Source organism: Lycorma delicatula, chromosome 2, assembly GCF_047948215.1.
Source record: "Lycorma delicatula isolate Av1 chromosome 2, ASM4794821v1, whole genome shotgun sequence".
Taxonomy (NCBI): Eukaryota; Metazoa; Arthropoda; class Insecta; order Hemiptera; family Fulgoridae; genus Lycorma; species Lycorma delicatula.
The window spans coordinates 131117792-131131886 of NC_134456.1; the positions used below are offsets into that span (position 1 = coordinate 131117792).

Genomic DNA, 14095 nt, shown 5'->3' on the forward strand with positions numbered 1-14095 from the left:
AAGTATCATTTTTCCATGCAGTGATAATAAACATTAGCCCAAACAATTTTAGAGTTGAACCAGTAGTAACTACTGATTGTTAGTATTCTAGCTCAGCTCATTGTTTGCAAAGATTAGAAACTACAAAATTTAGAAGTGCAAAATGAAAATAAAACTGATTATTAAGAGTAAAGGTAAAGTTTTTTTTTGCTATTCTACATGTGTTGTTTTTTTGTTGAGATATTTAAAAGCACAATGAGCACGTATGGAATTAATTTGGAGAATTTACTATTACATGCAATATACTGTTATAATAATTATGCAGTTAGTAATACATCAACAACAACAATAATAATAATTTTATTACTCTCAATCTAGAAGTAACAGACATAATATAAAAAATGTGTAATTATATTATTATTAATTAATATTATTATAATTATTAATTAAATTATTATTATTTTATAATTTTCATTATAGAAGTACATAAGAAAATTTTAATTATGCAGAAAATAATAGATAAAATAATTAATGGAATAAAATTGCATGAAATTAGAAACAATTACAATACCTTGAAAATTTAAGGAAGAGTTTACATTATTGAGAAGGGATTTTTAGTCAATGTATATGTTTAGTGAAAGAAGATGTTTTTACATAAAAAAGAAGATTTCTTTACATAAAAAATGTTATTAATTAAAAGAAAAAATTTAATACAAAAATGTAAACCTTTTTAGAATCATATAAGATAACAATAAAATACTGAAAATACTTTTATGATTTCTGTTATAAATTTATATTTTATAAACAAAAGATTTCAATAGGTAATAAAAGTGCAAGTTTAGGTACACATGAGAGATATACAATCAGGTTTTATGATTATGATTATTATACTATTATTATGGTAATTCAGTATAAAACAAAGAAAGGAAAAAGAGATCAACAGATAAGAGTACCTAGAAGCATCAGAACAAAACATGACTCAGTTCAACCTAACTCAAGGTAAAACATACGGAACTACTACTGTTGTAAGACAATGCCCAACTTAACGTAACTTGTTTTTTGAGTTGTGTAATAATTGTTAAAACTGTTTCATAATTAACCATAACAGTTTATAAAAATCTTGAGATTCTGAAGTTTTGTTTAAAAAAAAACAGATGTTTAAACAGATGATTTAACTTTAGTATTTTTTGAATGCCCTTCAATTTATTTTTATCAAGTTACTCAAAATATTCATTAATAATATGACAAAATCTGGTAACATTTCAAAATTCAGGACTTAAGTCCACTGAAGAAGGAACAGCTTAATTAGATCTAAAAGGTCCTCTGGAAGTATAATTTCTAGAAGTAATATACATAATACAAAAAATGTATAATTATATTATTACTCTATAATTTTCATTGTAGAAGTAAGTAAGAAAATTTTAATTATGCAGAAAATAATAGATAAAATAATTAATGCAGTAAAATTGCATTAAATTAGAAATAATTATGATACCTTAAAAATTAAAAAAAATAAAATGAATAATTGCATAATAAATTGTGCTGTATAAACAGTACGTTGTTTATATTTACATTTATTATTCTTATCATGTTTTCATTTTGTTATAAAAAAACTATTATAGACATAAGTTTTTTGAATTTTGAAATTTTATAAAAATATATAAGTGTAGATAAATGTTAATGTAAACAACACACTTTTTGTAGTACACAATACAATTTCTTATACAATTTTTAGTTCAATTTTTTGTCATTATCTTTATTAATTTTGATTTTTTTGGTACTGTAATAATATTTTTATTATTTAATAAATCATTATTTAAGGATGATATAAAATGAAAGGAACTGCTCCAGCATTTGCCTGGATACATCAGGAGAAACCATGATAAAATCTTGATAAGAAAAACACCATAAAATACTTAATTCTCCCTATCCTATAATGATAAGAACATTGCTAAAAACACAAAAACTGCAATAATTCAAGACCTACTGATCTACTGAGATGGGCAATGGCTTAAAGCACTCAGATAATCAAGTCACATTTAATAAGGTCTCACCCAAAATTTTTCCTCAACTCTGAGTCGAGATATGAATAAACACTGGTTCTCCTTATATTATGACATGGTAAGAAAAACACTGAAATAGTGGCCATGAAGCGCTCAGGAGGCTGCTATTCATTTAAATACATTAATTTATTTTATTATTATATTAGAAAAATTGTTATATGTTCTAAAATGACTATATGTTTAGAGAAAATTTAATTCTTTATGTTAAAATAAATATTTACCCGACTACATATTTATAACTTCTGAATACATTAATTATTTAGAAAATTCATTTTATGTTTTAATTCAGATTCCATTCTGAAAGCAGTATATGTATTAGAATCTTTTAATATAGATTGCTCCAAGTTCTAAATATCAATAAATAATGGAAAATGATTTCCTAGAGAACCCCATTGATTTGTTTATGTCATGAATGATTACTTAATTTTTTGTAATATATTATTTTTAATATTACAGGATATCTCATGTCAGAATTATAAAAATCTACAAGAATATGTTCTAAACCACCACTCTACATAAGCTTTTTTGTTTATCTCATTTTTACAAATAACACAAATTTTATAAAACTTGTTGGAAGATAGTTTGGATAACATTTCAGTTTGGGTGTTTTAATGACATTGTAGGGTGGGCCATATTGATGGGACACATTTAAAATGCATTTGTGGAGCTTGTTGAACATAACATTTATTACCAACTATGTGGAACACTTGCCAAAGGATGGGAGTTTGCACTCTGTTCAGTGTTTGAAGATTACATTCTTTAGATGGGCACCACATTGACGAGAACATTCTTTGGCTCTAACAAATCATGTTTAGTATAGTTTGGCGCAAGGTTTCAGCAGGACTGCTACCTCCCTTCGAGTGCTGTCCTTCTGTTGATTGATGGTAATGGACTTTGTGGTGTACACTTTATGCTTTAGATAACCCCTCAGGAAATAGTCTGGTGGAGTTAGATTGGGAGTTTTGGATGGCCAATGGATATCACTGAATCTGGTGATGAGGCGTCCGGGGAAGTGTCGTCAAAGGGTTGTTATTGACACTACTGCAGTATGACTGGTGGCACCATCCTGCTGTATCTACATGTCCCTTAGGACAAGCCGTCTCATTTTGGGAATGGAAAATTTTTGTAACATTGTGTTGTACTGCCTAGTGGTGACTGTGATGATGTCATTATGTTCATTCTCAAAAAAATTGGGAACCTATCATACGGGCATGACTTACTGCACACCACACAGTAACCTTGGCACTGTGTAATGGCATTTCATGCAACAATTGCAGATTTTGTCTAGCCTAGAATCGATAATTTTGTTTATTGACATAACCACTGAGGTGGAAATGAGCTTCGTCAGACGTGATAAGGTGTTGCACAAAGTCATCATCTTTGTTGATTAGCCAATCACAGAATATGGTTCATTGAACCTTATCTTGGTCGAACAATTTATGCACCACCTGTACCTTATATGGATACAATTGTAAGTGCTTTTTAAGGATTCACCACACACTGGTACATGGAATATGCACTTGATGACACAATTGCCAAGGTTCAATGGCAATTGAACATTGGTCCATGGCATTGGACACACATTCAATGTTTATTGCACTATGCAACGATTGCGGTCTCCCAGGGGACTGTTTTTTGTTTGTGTTTATGATCTCACGAAAGTTGTGAGCAGAACTCAATATGATCTTTCAGGATGGTGCTACATGTTTCTTAAAATGTTGTTTGAAACGCTGATGTGCTGTGATGATGGAGCTTCCACTACTGAAGAACACCTCTACGATGTATGAAATTTCAATGGCAGATCACATCATGATGATTCCCTGCCACAATGAAAAAAAACATGTATCAGGAACTCCCATCCTTACACTTCCTGTTAAGCTGTATGAAAAACATGCATGACTGTTATTGCTCATAGTATTCAAAATACAAATTAGTCCCATCAATATGGCCCACCCTGGTATTGATAAATAAATTGACCTAAATTGGTGGTTTAGTGGTGGAATATGATATTGATAGTAGATTATATGCACCAGTCTTCATAAATACCTTAACATTACATGACATTAAAAGTATTAAGTAAATGGTTCTTTATAACCATATAATGTTGAAATTTTAAATAGGATTGCCTTAGTAAGGGCAAACAGTAAAGACCCAGCCAGATTTATTTTGCCAGCTGAAAATATTACGTGAAATGTTTGTAGAAGACAAAAAAGTGGTTCTTCATTGATGTCAGTCTACTCTTTACAGTAAAATTATCTCAGAAAAAAGAAATAAGCAAAGTTTTGAACAAATATTAATATTTTAAAGAACCTTACTAATCGTTCGTGGTTTTATTTAAAGAACAAGCTAAATTTTGAAGTTTTCAGTAGGAGAGCTGTTACTGTGTCTTTATAAAGCCAGTAATATGTTTATTAAAAATATAAAAATTTCAAAGATAAAATTAGAATTGTATCATGCATAATTAATCTACTTCTTTCTGTTTACAGGGTTGGAATGATGTAGGATTTCATGGCTCAGATCAAATACCAACACCTAACATTGATGCTCTTGCTTTCAATGGCGTAATTTTGAATAATCACTATGTGCAACCACAATGTACTCCATCTAGAGCAGCTCTTATGACTGGTCGTTACCCTATACATACAGGTAATTAAAAGTGATACGATATTTGATTTTTATTTTAAATGGCAAGGAAAATTTTAAAGCTTCATAAAATTATATAGCTGTCCTTGTAGTAAAACAATAGTGTCCATGATATTTGGTTCAATGAAAAAGCACTTCATTTCTCAACCTGTCCAGAATGCCTGGCAGAGAATACTTGTAAAGTTTGATTATGACACTATTAAGTAGTGACTTGTAACAAAAACAACAAAAGTAACAGCAATAGTTCTATTCAACCATAGTCACTGTTGCACAGCAGACAGAATGTTACGCATTTGTTTGTATCACTTACAGCATCAAAGAACAGCTATTTTAAACATGTAAACAGCTGTTCAGAACAGCTATTTTGAACAGGTAAATAGCTGAGCCAGCAGTTCTAGACAGACCAAATTTGAAAGCTGTTTTTATTAAGAATTTAATGCTCATTCTATCAGTCTTCTATGGTTTCTTGGGTTCAGTTAATGGCACTGCATAGAGTGCAAAGAGAATAGATGAACAGTATGCTGAAGTATGGTTCTGTCAGGCTCTTAAAGGTGTTACTGCCACAGAAATGAGGATATTAAGCAGGAACTAACATATAAGGTGTAACTACTCTTGTGTAAACCAATGTTAGTAATGAAGAAATAAGTAGAAAGGATCTGCATTGAAAGTGTTCCCAAACTGCTGTTTACATATAAGCCAAAAACAAGAATTTGTTCACAAAAAAGTAAAAGTAACCCAAAAAAAAAAATATATATATAAAAATGTAAAGTTCTGTGAAGTAAAATTATGGGGTAGGCTGTGACGCTGTTGGAACATCAGAACAGCTCATATGATCTACTTCTTGTTTGCCAATAATAGTGTTACAGTATAATACAGAACTCATTTTAATATACACTATATAAGACAAACAAACCTATACTATGAAAAATAATAATAAATTCAATTGAATTGCTTAAAAATCACTTCTGTGTATTCATGATTACTATGTAATACCAGGATTACATGTCTGAGCTTAGGTTAGAAAAAATGGAGAACCACATTTTTTAGATAACATGTTAATTTATCTGAGTTGATTACTAGTAGAGTAGTGAGTTCAGCTCATTCATTACGTAATGTAATTCTAGTTTTTTGAATGATATAAAAGGCTAAAGAATATAAATGGATGAAAATTATACTTACAAACTGGTTACTACATGAGAAATTCTTTTGCTGTTTTTACCAATTTGATGGCTTATGCAAAATAGTTCTTGTGTGATGGAGGAAGAAATTTAACTTACAACATAAGTCAGATAAACATATTTAATGGTCCCCATTGCACAAAAAAAAAAAAAAAAAAACAGCAATGAGGTTTGAGAAAAGTACAAACATTATCTTAACAGCAAAAACAATTTTGTTTAATAAATAACAATATTAAAAATTTAAAAAAAATTATTCAAATGAAAATGCAAGTAAACTCATAAAAATACAAAATGAAAGTATACATTTATATATATTTTTTATAGAATAGCAAATACTGAATGAACTCTTACATTGGGAAAATATTAATAATCTTTACATTATTATGGACATTATTCAGCAGAGCGTATTATCTCCATTTTTATGTAATAAATATTCTTGTTCATGAATAGGTATGCAAGGACCACCTCTACTTGCAGCAGAGCCACGAGGTTTACCTCTTCAATTTAAAGTATTACCACAATATTTACGAGATTTAGGGTATGCTACCCATGCTGTTGGCAAATGGCATCTTGGTTACTACAGGAAGGAATACACACCACAGTACCGAGGATTTGACACTCATCTTGGATACTGGGCTGGTTATACTAGCTATTACGACTACATTCTACAGGATGTGGTATGTATGAGTAATTTATCTTTACTTTCATAAGCAATATGCTACAATGATATGAATTCCTGTTAATATGGATGAAAATTAATTTTTATAAATAAAATAATGAACTTTTCTTTGGTAGATGAATTCATTACATAAACTTGAAACTTGTAAATTTGAATATGGAATAAAAATTTTATAGCGTATGAAAAATGTTACACGCATTTCTAGGATTCGAGCATGAAACTTTTTGGATTGAAACCAGGACCTTCTTTATTTAAAAAAAAAATTAAACCAAATGATATTATTGTGACACTAACCGAGAGAGAGAGTAAGGGATTTTACTTTGTTTAAATAAAAACTAAAAAAAGTCAAGTTACACTGAAACTGGTCAAGATAATTAATTAATGAAAGTTGCTATTCCTGTTTAGATGTAAAGTAGCAACTTCTCTGTACTCTTATAATACTGCACAACATTTTTTCTTTGTATTTGAATCTTACACTACTTCTGATGTGATTTGAAGTATGTAAGTGATTTTGTTCTATCAGGCATAATGTTTTTATTTACTCTTTTTTTTTTAAGAAAAAAGCATTGTGATGGTAGTATAACTGTATTATTGTTTTTATCTTCAAGAAAATTTAATGATGTTACAACAAATACTGTGACTGACTGAAGACTAATTTTTATCCTATTCTGTATAAAAATAAAATGTGTATATACGAAGGTGTCGATTATTATCTGCAATGTAGTTATAAATTTTATTGTAATACTAGTAGGAAACTTACATGTACATCATTTTTCAACATAGTCCCCTTGCATTTCAACGACTAGGTCCATCGTTGCACAAGCTTCCTGATGCCCTCATAAAAGAAGGTTTTCAGTTGAGCTGCGAGACAGGAATGCACCGCTTCTTTGAGTGGACCAAACAAGTGGTAGTCAGGAAGGCGCAAGATCAGGACTATACGGATGAGCCAGTACTTCAAAGTTGAGTTTCTGGAGCATTTCAGCAGTGTCGGCAGCAGTATGTGGACGGGCATGACAATGCCCGTCACACAATGCAACACCTTTCGACAGCAGTCCTCAGCATTTGTTTCGAATTGCAGGCTTCAGCATCTCACTGTTTATTGTCGTGCCCCTTTCCTCATAATATTCCAGTACTGGACCTTGTGAGTCCCAAAAAACCGAAAGAATCAGTTTTCCTGCGGATGGTTGGGTCTTAAACTTTTTTTCCAGGGCGAGTTTGGATGTTTCCATTCCACACTCTGCCGTTTACTCTCCAGCTCATAATGATGGATCCATGTTTCATCACCACTGATGATTCTGTCTAAGAAGATGTCCCATTACCATAGCGAACCAAATGTTTTTGGTAGATGTCCAAGCGCGTTTGTTTATGCAACTGTGTGAGTTGTTTTGGGACCCAACTTGCACAGACTTTATGAAACCCAAGTCTGTTGTGAATGATTTTGAAGGCAGAACCGTGACTAATTTGCAGATGATGTGCCACTTCATCAATAGTTACTCGTCTGCCTAAGAAAGTCATGTCATGTGCACACTCAATGTTTTCCTTATTTGTGGCGGTAAATGGTCGTGTGTAACACTTGTGCGACCATTTTTGAATTTTTTAATTCATTCGTACACACTCGGTTGTAGCAACACACTGTCCCTGTACTGTACCAAGAGTCTTCAATAAATTTCGGCCCCTGATACACCTTCCAACCACAAAAAACGGATCGCTGAATGTTACTCTTCTGTAGTGCAAACAGAAAGCGGAGTAGCCATGGTTAATGGCAGGGCAGTGATAATGGAACTAACCTAGCAGCATCAAACCTGCACAGACATAACAACAATTAAACCACGCATGCGTCATCTACACAACACAACAGTACTACCAACATAAACAAAAATATAACTAAATTGCGGATAATAATTGACTTACCCTCGTATATTTGAATTCTCTGCATCTACATAAGTAATGATAAGTTTTTTTAAAAATCTTGATACTTTCATGAACTATTCAGTAAATTTAACAATTGTAGTTAAATTGTAGAGATTAAAATCTTATTCCAGTTTATCAAACTATTTTAATTTTTATTCTGCCCTACAGTATCCACAAGGGGAGTTCAGTGGCTTTGATCTTAGACGTAATGGCACATTGGCATATGATTTAGTAGGAAGATATGCCACAGATGTTTTTACAGAAGAAGCAGTAAACTTAATACATTCACATAATATAGGGAGACCGATGTTTTTGTACGTTGCCCACTTGGCTGTACATGCTGGAAATAGAGGAAAGCCATTAGAGGCACCACAAGAAGTCATCAATAGGTTTCAGCACATTGCAGATCCACAACGTCGAACTTATGCTGGTAAATGAAATATTTTTGTTTTGTATCAAGAGTTTTAATATGTTATACAATTTAAAAACAGTTTCAGTTGCTTTCTATTCTGATGTACCTCTGTAAAATAATAGAAAATATTATGTTAACTACTCAGTTAGAAAATATATGTGTATACATATTCAATTGGCAGCTGAGTAGCTGCAGAGTCATACACAAAATTTATCAGTTAAATTCCTGTGAAAGTAAGCTCACCTGCCATTATAAAATAATTTTTATTATTAATAAGTTTAATTATTATTTTGCTACTCGTAGCTTTGAGCAGTGTTACTTATGCTCCAATCAGCATATAAGTACTGTCATTCACAACTCAACATCTTTGGTTGTTAATTTTTTTTTTATATGAAAAGATGTATCACAACTGCCAATACTGTCAATTGTCAGTTGAGACTTTACATTCTCAATTTGACTTTAAGACTCAATACTTATGCTATATTACTATTTGAGAACTTGCATCACTTCATCATTGCTGACATGATCAAAATTCATTTATTAATTTTTTTTTTACATCTGTAATTAAAATCTTCAATTTCATCATTATGCAATATAAATTATACTTCTGTTCTATGGGGATCAAAGGATATTGGTTTGATATTTACTCAGTAAGTACAAGTTGTATTATTTTAAAATGAAAAATAAAAATACTTCATAATTTTTACAATGTAAAAAATGCAAAAATTATAACAGAATCAAAAAGTCATTAATTTAAAACAATGAAGATTTAGTAATTTATTTCCATGAATTTCCCTATATTCTCATCTCTACTATTTACTTATTTGCACAAACAAGAAAGATTTTCATTAAGAAAAAATTCTACTAGTATCAAATATACAAGTGGTGGTTGAAATGTAATATAATGGAATGTAATTGGAGAACAAAATGACAAATATTTCCATCTTGTAGGTTCATTTCCTTATTAACATTCTAATACTCCTTGATTCCCAACCTCCTTTTCTGTCAGTTGCCATTGTTATGGAGTCGAGTACACCTACCACCATATTAATGCATCTAAAATAAAGTGCAGTAATTGAATTTTTAACAGAGCATAAGTGAGCACTAGTGACAGTTATTGTTGTATAAAATTTGTTTGAAACTTTTAAACAAAGCTGTCTGAGGCTCTTGTGTAATTAGGAACCCTCTACACTCATCAGATTTGATGCTCTGAAAATTTTATTTCTTTCTGAAATTAAAAAGGGGTTAATAGGGTTATTTATTTCACCACAGATGATAAATAGAATTTCACAGCGAGTTAAGAAAAGACCACCAGCATTCTTCTTTGACAGAGAGAGAAAACGGGTTCACCATTAGTAAAATATACATCTGTAATTTGTGACTATGTAGAAAAATTAAATATAAGTTTTTGTAGCAAAAAAGTACTTTTACGCCTTATTAGTTTCATTTGTCTATCTTTTTTTTTCTTTTCAGTTGTTATGAACAACTGGACATTACATTTCAGTCACTCCTAGATCAAAAATTTTTTAAATCATAAAATGGAGTAATGAATAATAAGTGAGACTTTGCGAGATCAGATGTATTGTGGCTGACCGGCTATTATCTTTTGATTATTTGATGGTGTGCTGTACTTGTTTTTTCTAATTTATTATAGCTATCCTTAACTTTGATCGATCAATTACTATTTTACTTCACACACAGTGTATATTTTAAAGTCAAAAATGAGTGAAAATAGATGTAAATCTTGTAATAAAACCATAAAAAACAAGCTGAAAATTCAGTGCAATGATTGTCAAGGTTTTTTCAATGATATCAGTACTCAATTGTCAAAAGATGACATTGATTTGCTGCTGAAGAAGCAATCTGGAGATGTAAAACCTGTTAAAAACAGGTGGATTTATGTATAGAAACTCAGTCAGTAAGCCTGAGGTTAGCTCAACTGATGTACTGGAATTTTTAAAGAAAATGAAAGAAGAGACCAGGACCCAAATAAGGAATTTGGAATTGGACTTGGGGAACTCAGTCATAGACTGTCATGAACAAATAGCTGAGTTATTGCAGAAAGTTGATGAACAGACAAAAGAACTTCAGGACTATAAAAAAAATTTGAGAAAATGAATGAAGAAAATTTCCTTCTACGTAAAAGAATGAAACAGAAGTAGATGATTTACAACAATATTTCTGACTAAATCATTTAGAATTCAATGGAGTTCCTGAAAACAAGAATGAAAATCCTTTTGAAACTGTGAAGAACATTGCAATTATATTTAACATGCCCTAGGAAAAAGATCTGTCAGCGCTTATCATTGTACTGGATCCAAATAAGAAGGAAGACCAAGAGGAATCATAGTGAAGTTCATTCGCAGAATAATAAAAGAAGAGATTCTACATAAGAGAAAAGTAAAGCAGAACTTCAGTCAGTTTCACTGTTATACTGGCAGAAGTTGTATATATTAATGGAAGTTTAAGCCCTACTTGATGCATAATTCTTAGAGCAGCGAGAGCCATTAGAAGAGAACAGCAATATGCATTTATCTGGGTCAAACATGGTAAAACTTTCGTCCATAAGAAAGAAGGTGATAAGACTACCATTCTGACCAGCATGGATGATGTAGCTGCACTTCAAGCTGAGTGATGTCGTTCACTATAAATTAGGTTTTGTACATATTATTGTGAGTTGAGCTGGTTTTTTCTAAATATTTTTATTTTTTAAATTAATGAGTAAATATTTGATTAAGGATATTTTCAGAGGTTTTGACAATCACTTAGCATTTATTCAATAAGATATAGGAGTATGAGAAAATAATTGATCATTTTATTCTTCAAATTAAAATTCTTGATAAAATGCCACATAGTATATAAAATGCCTGATAAATATATTCTTGATAAAATGCCTGCAGAAATATAGATAGAAGAACACAACCTATGATTTTACAATTTATTAGGCTAAAAAATGTTTACTAAATGTAATCATTTGCAAAGGGTTGAGGAGTTGTGTTTTATGTAAATCAATCCCTATCATGTCAAAGATTAGATAGTGAGTTACATACAACTGATCATGTCCATTTGAAATTAAAGATAAATAATAAAGTAGAATTAGATTTCATAGGAATTTATAGATTATAAGAACTTTGCATAAATAATTTCATTGCAGATTTTGATAATATAAGTAGTGTTAAAAATAAAAATTAAATCATAATAAGCGACTTAAATATTAACATCTTAAATCCCATTAGGCAAGTTGACAGTTACTTAACCATGATGGCTAACTATGGTCTAAAACAACTTATTGAGGAACTCATTCCATTCAAATGACAGTTGACACTATTACTCTCATTGATCACATTTTTTTTTAGGCATATTTGTAACTGTAATATTAACCCAATCAGTTAGGTTGTTGACAGTCAGGTGACTGACCATCGAATACTAGATAGTGGATACCGGTGCTCTTTAGTGGTTGGGTTTCAATTAACCACATATCTCAGGAATGGTCAAACTGAGAATGTACAAGACTACACTTCATTTACACTTATACATATCATCCTCTGAAGAATTATCTAAACAGTAGTTACCGGAGGCTAAACAGAAAGAAAGAAAGGTGACTGACCATCGCATGACTTTGTGTATGTTACGTGTAAGAGAGTGACTCATTATGAAAAGTGAGACAATATTATAATTTTGATTATCAATTGCTTAAAAATAATGTTAGTAAGATCATGAAGAATGAAGTATATAATTTGAGAACGTATCAACGGCATTCAATGAGTTTATAATTAATTATATTCCAAAACTGTATATCCAACTCAGAAATCTAAAAAACAATTGGACAAGAAAAAATAAGATATTAAAGGCTTGGATGAATAATTTGCTGTTGTTAATGGTAAACACAAAAAATAACTTGTATAAAAGATACAAATAATTTCCAAAAAGAAAATGACCACATTACACATAAAAATAATGTAGTTAATGAAATTATTAAAGTAAAAAATTGTTACTATAATAATTTATTTGCTGAAAATCAAAAGAACGCTAAACGTCACTGGGAAATTGTAAAGAAAATACTAGGAGAAACAGGTAAAGAAAATAAAACTACAGTATTAAAGGATGAAAACAATGAACTGATAACGTGATCAAAAAGGTAACGTGCTAAATATGTTTATTACAACTGCAGTTAATGATATAAGAAAAAACATTAACAAAGATAAAAAACTAGCACGATACAACAATAACAGTTATATCAGCTTCAGCGAAGATCCATACAAAATTACGTTTTCTTGCTTCCGACTACAAAAGAATAACTAAAGTAACTAAAATAATAATAAAATAACTAATTAATTCATTACACAAGTAATTCCCAAACTGTGCGCCGCAGCGCTCCTGGAAGGCGCGGCCTCTTCATAGGGGCGCCGCGAAATATTGTAAAAGCTTCATAATTAACTGAACCAAGACATTTATACATTTGGCCTACCTAAAAAAAAAAACAAAGTGAGAAGTTAAAAGCATATAGATATTTTTGTGTGGTTTGTTTTTACTCGACTATGTATAAAAGTAAAATCGCCAGCGCAGAATATTCTAGCGAATGCGAGTCGGCAACGCTGCTCCTTCTCGATCGCGCCATATAATTGCGCTACACACGTCGAGGTGCATAGCCATTCGTAACATTGGACTGTTCTGGAAATTCTTGCGAAAATCATAGCGTTGCCGGCTCGATTCAGTCAGTCGGTTAATAATCTAAGTCTAGTGAAATTAAACTCAGCGCTTCATATAAATGAACAGTGATACAAATTAGTTTATTAAGTATAGTTAGTGTTATATTACTTCTTGTTAGTTGTCTTTGATAAATAGTTTTGTGATTTTTTGCTCATATTATCTTTAATGATGGACTGATTTTGGAACATAGTAAATGTGATAGTGCAGATAAAGAAAGTATGTCTTCAACCAGTGGCGCGACGTGAAGAAACAAAAATATCGTAAATATGACGACGGTTATTTAGAGTTTGGTTTTACGTCAAATACTGACCCCGTAGGGGAAGACATCCTCCGCTACCCCCTTCGTTCCAAACCGTTATGGGCTTTACCGGAAGTCATCTCGAAACCTCGGCTTTTGACATATTCCAGTCGGCCTCTGCCAGGATTCCACCGACGTGAATGCCACGAGTGACATTCCTATCGGTGTACTACTAGTTAATGAAACTCAAAACAAAACACATCTTACCAATTCTTAAGCAAG

The 14095-nt window shown here is 31.2% G+C and overlaps 1 protein-coding gene across 1 annotated transcript in view; it reads left to right on the plus strand.

The window, feature by feature from the left end:
- The window catches only part of LOC142319951 (arylsulfatase B-like), an 89450-nt gene that overhangs the window by 59638 nt on the left and 15717 nt on the right, over nucleotides 1–14095 (plus strand). The window contains exons 2-5 of the mRNA XM_075357628.1: nucleotides 3434–3513; nucleotides 4529–4688; nucleotides 6314–6540; nucleotides 8622–8883. Coding sequence (XP_075213743.1) covers nucleotides 3434–3513; nucleotides 4529–4688; nucleotides 6314–6540; nucleotides 8622–8883 — 729 coding nt within the window. The remainder of the gene's footprint in view (nucleotides 1–3433; nucleotides 3514–4528; nucleotides 4689–6313; nucleotides 6541–8621; nucleotides 8884–14095) is intronic.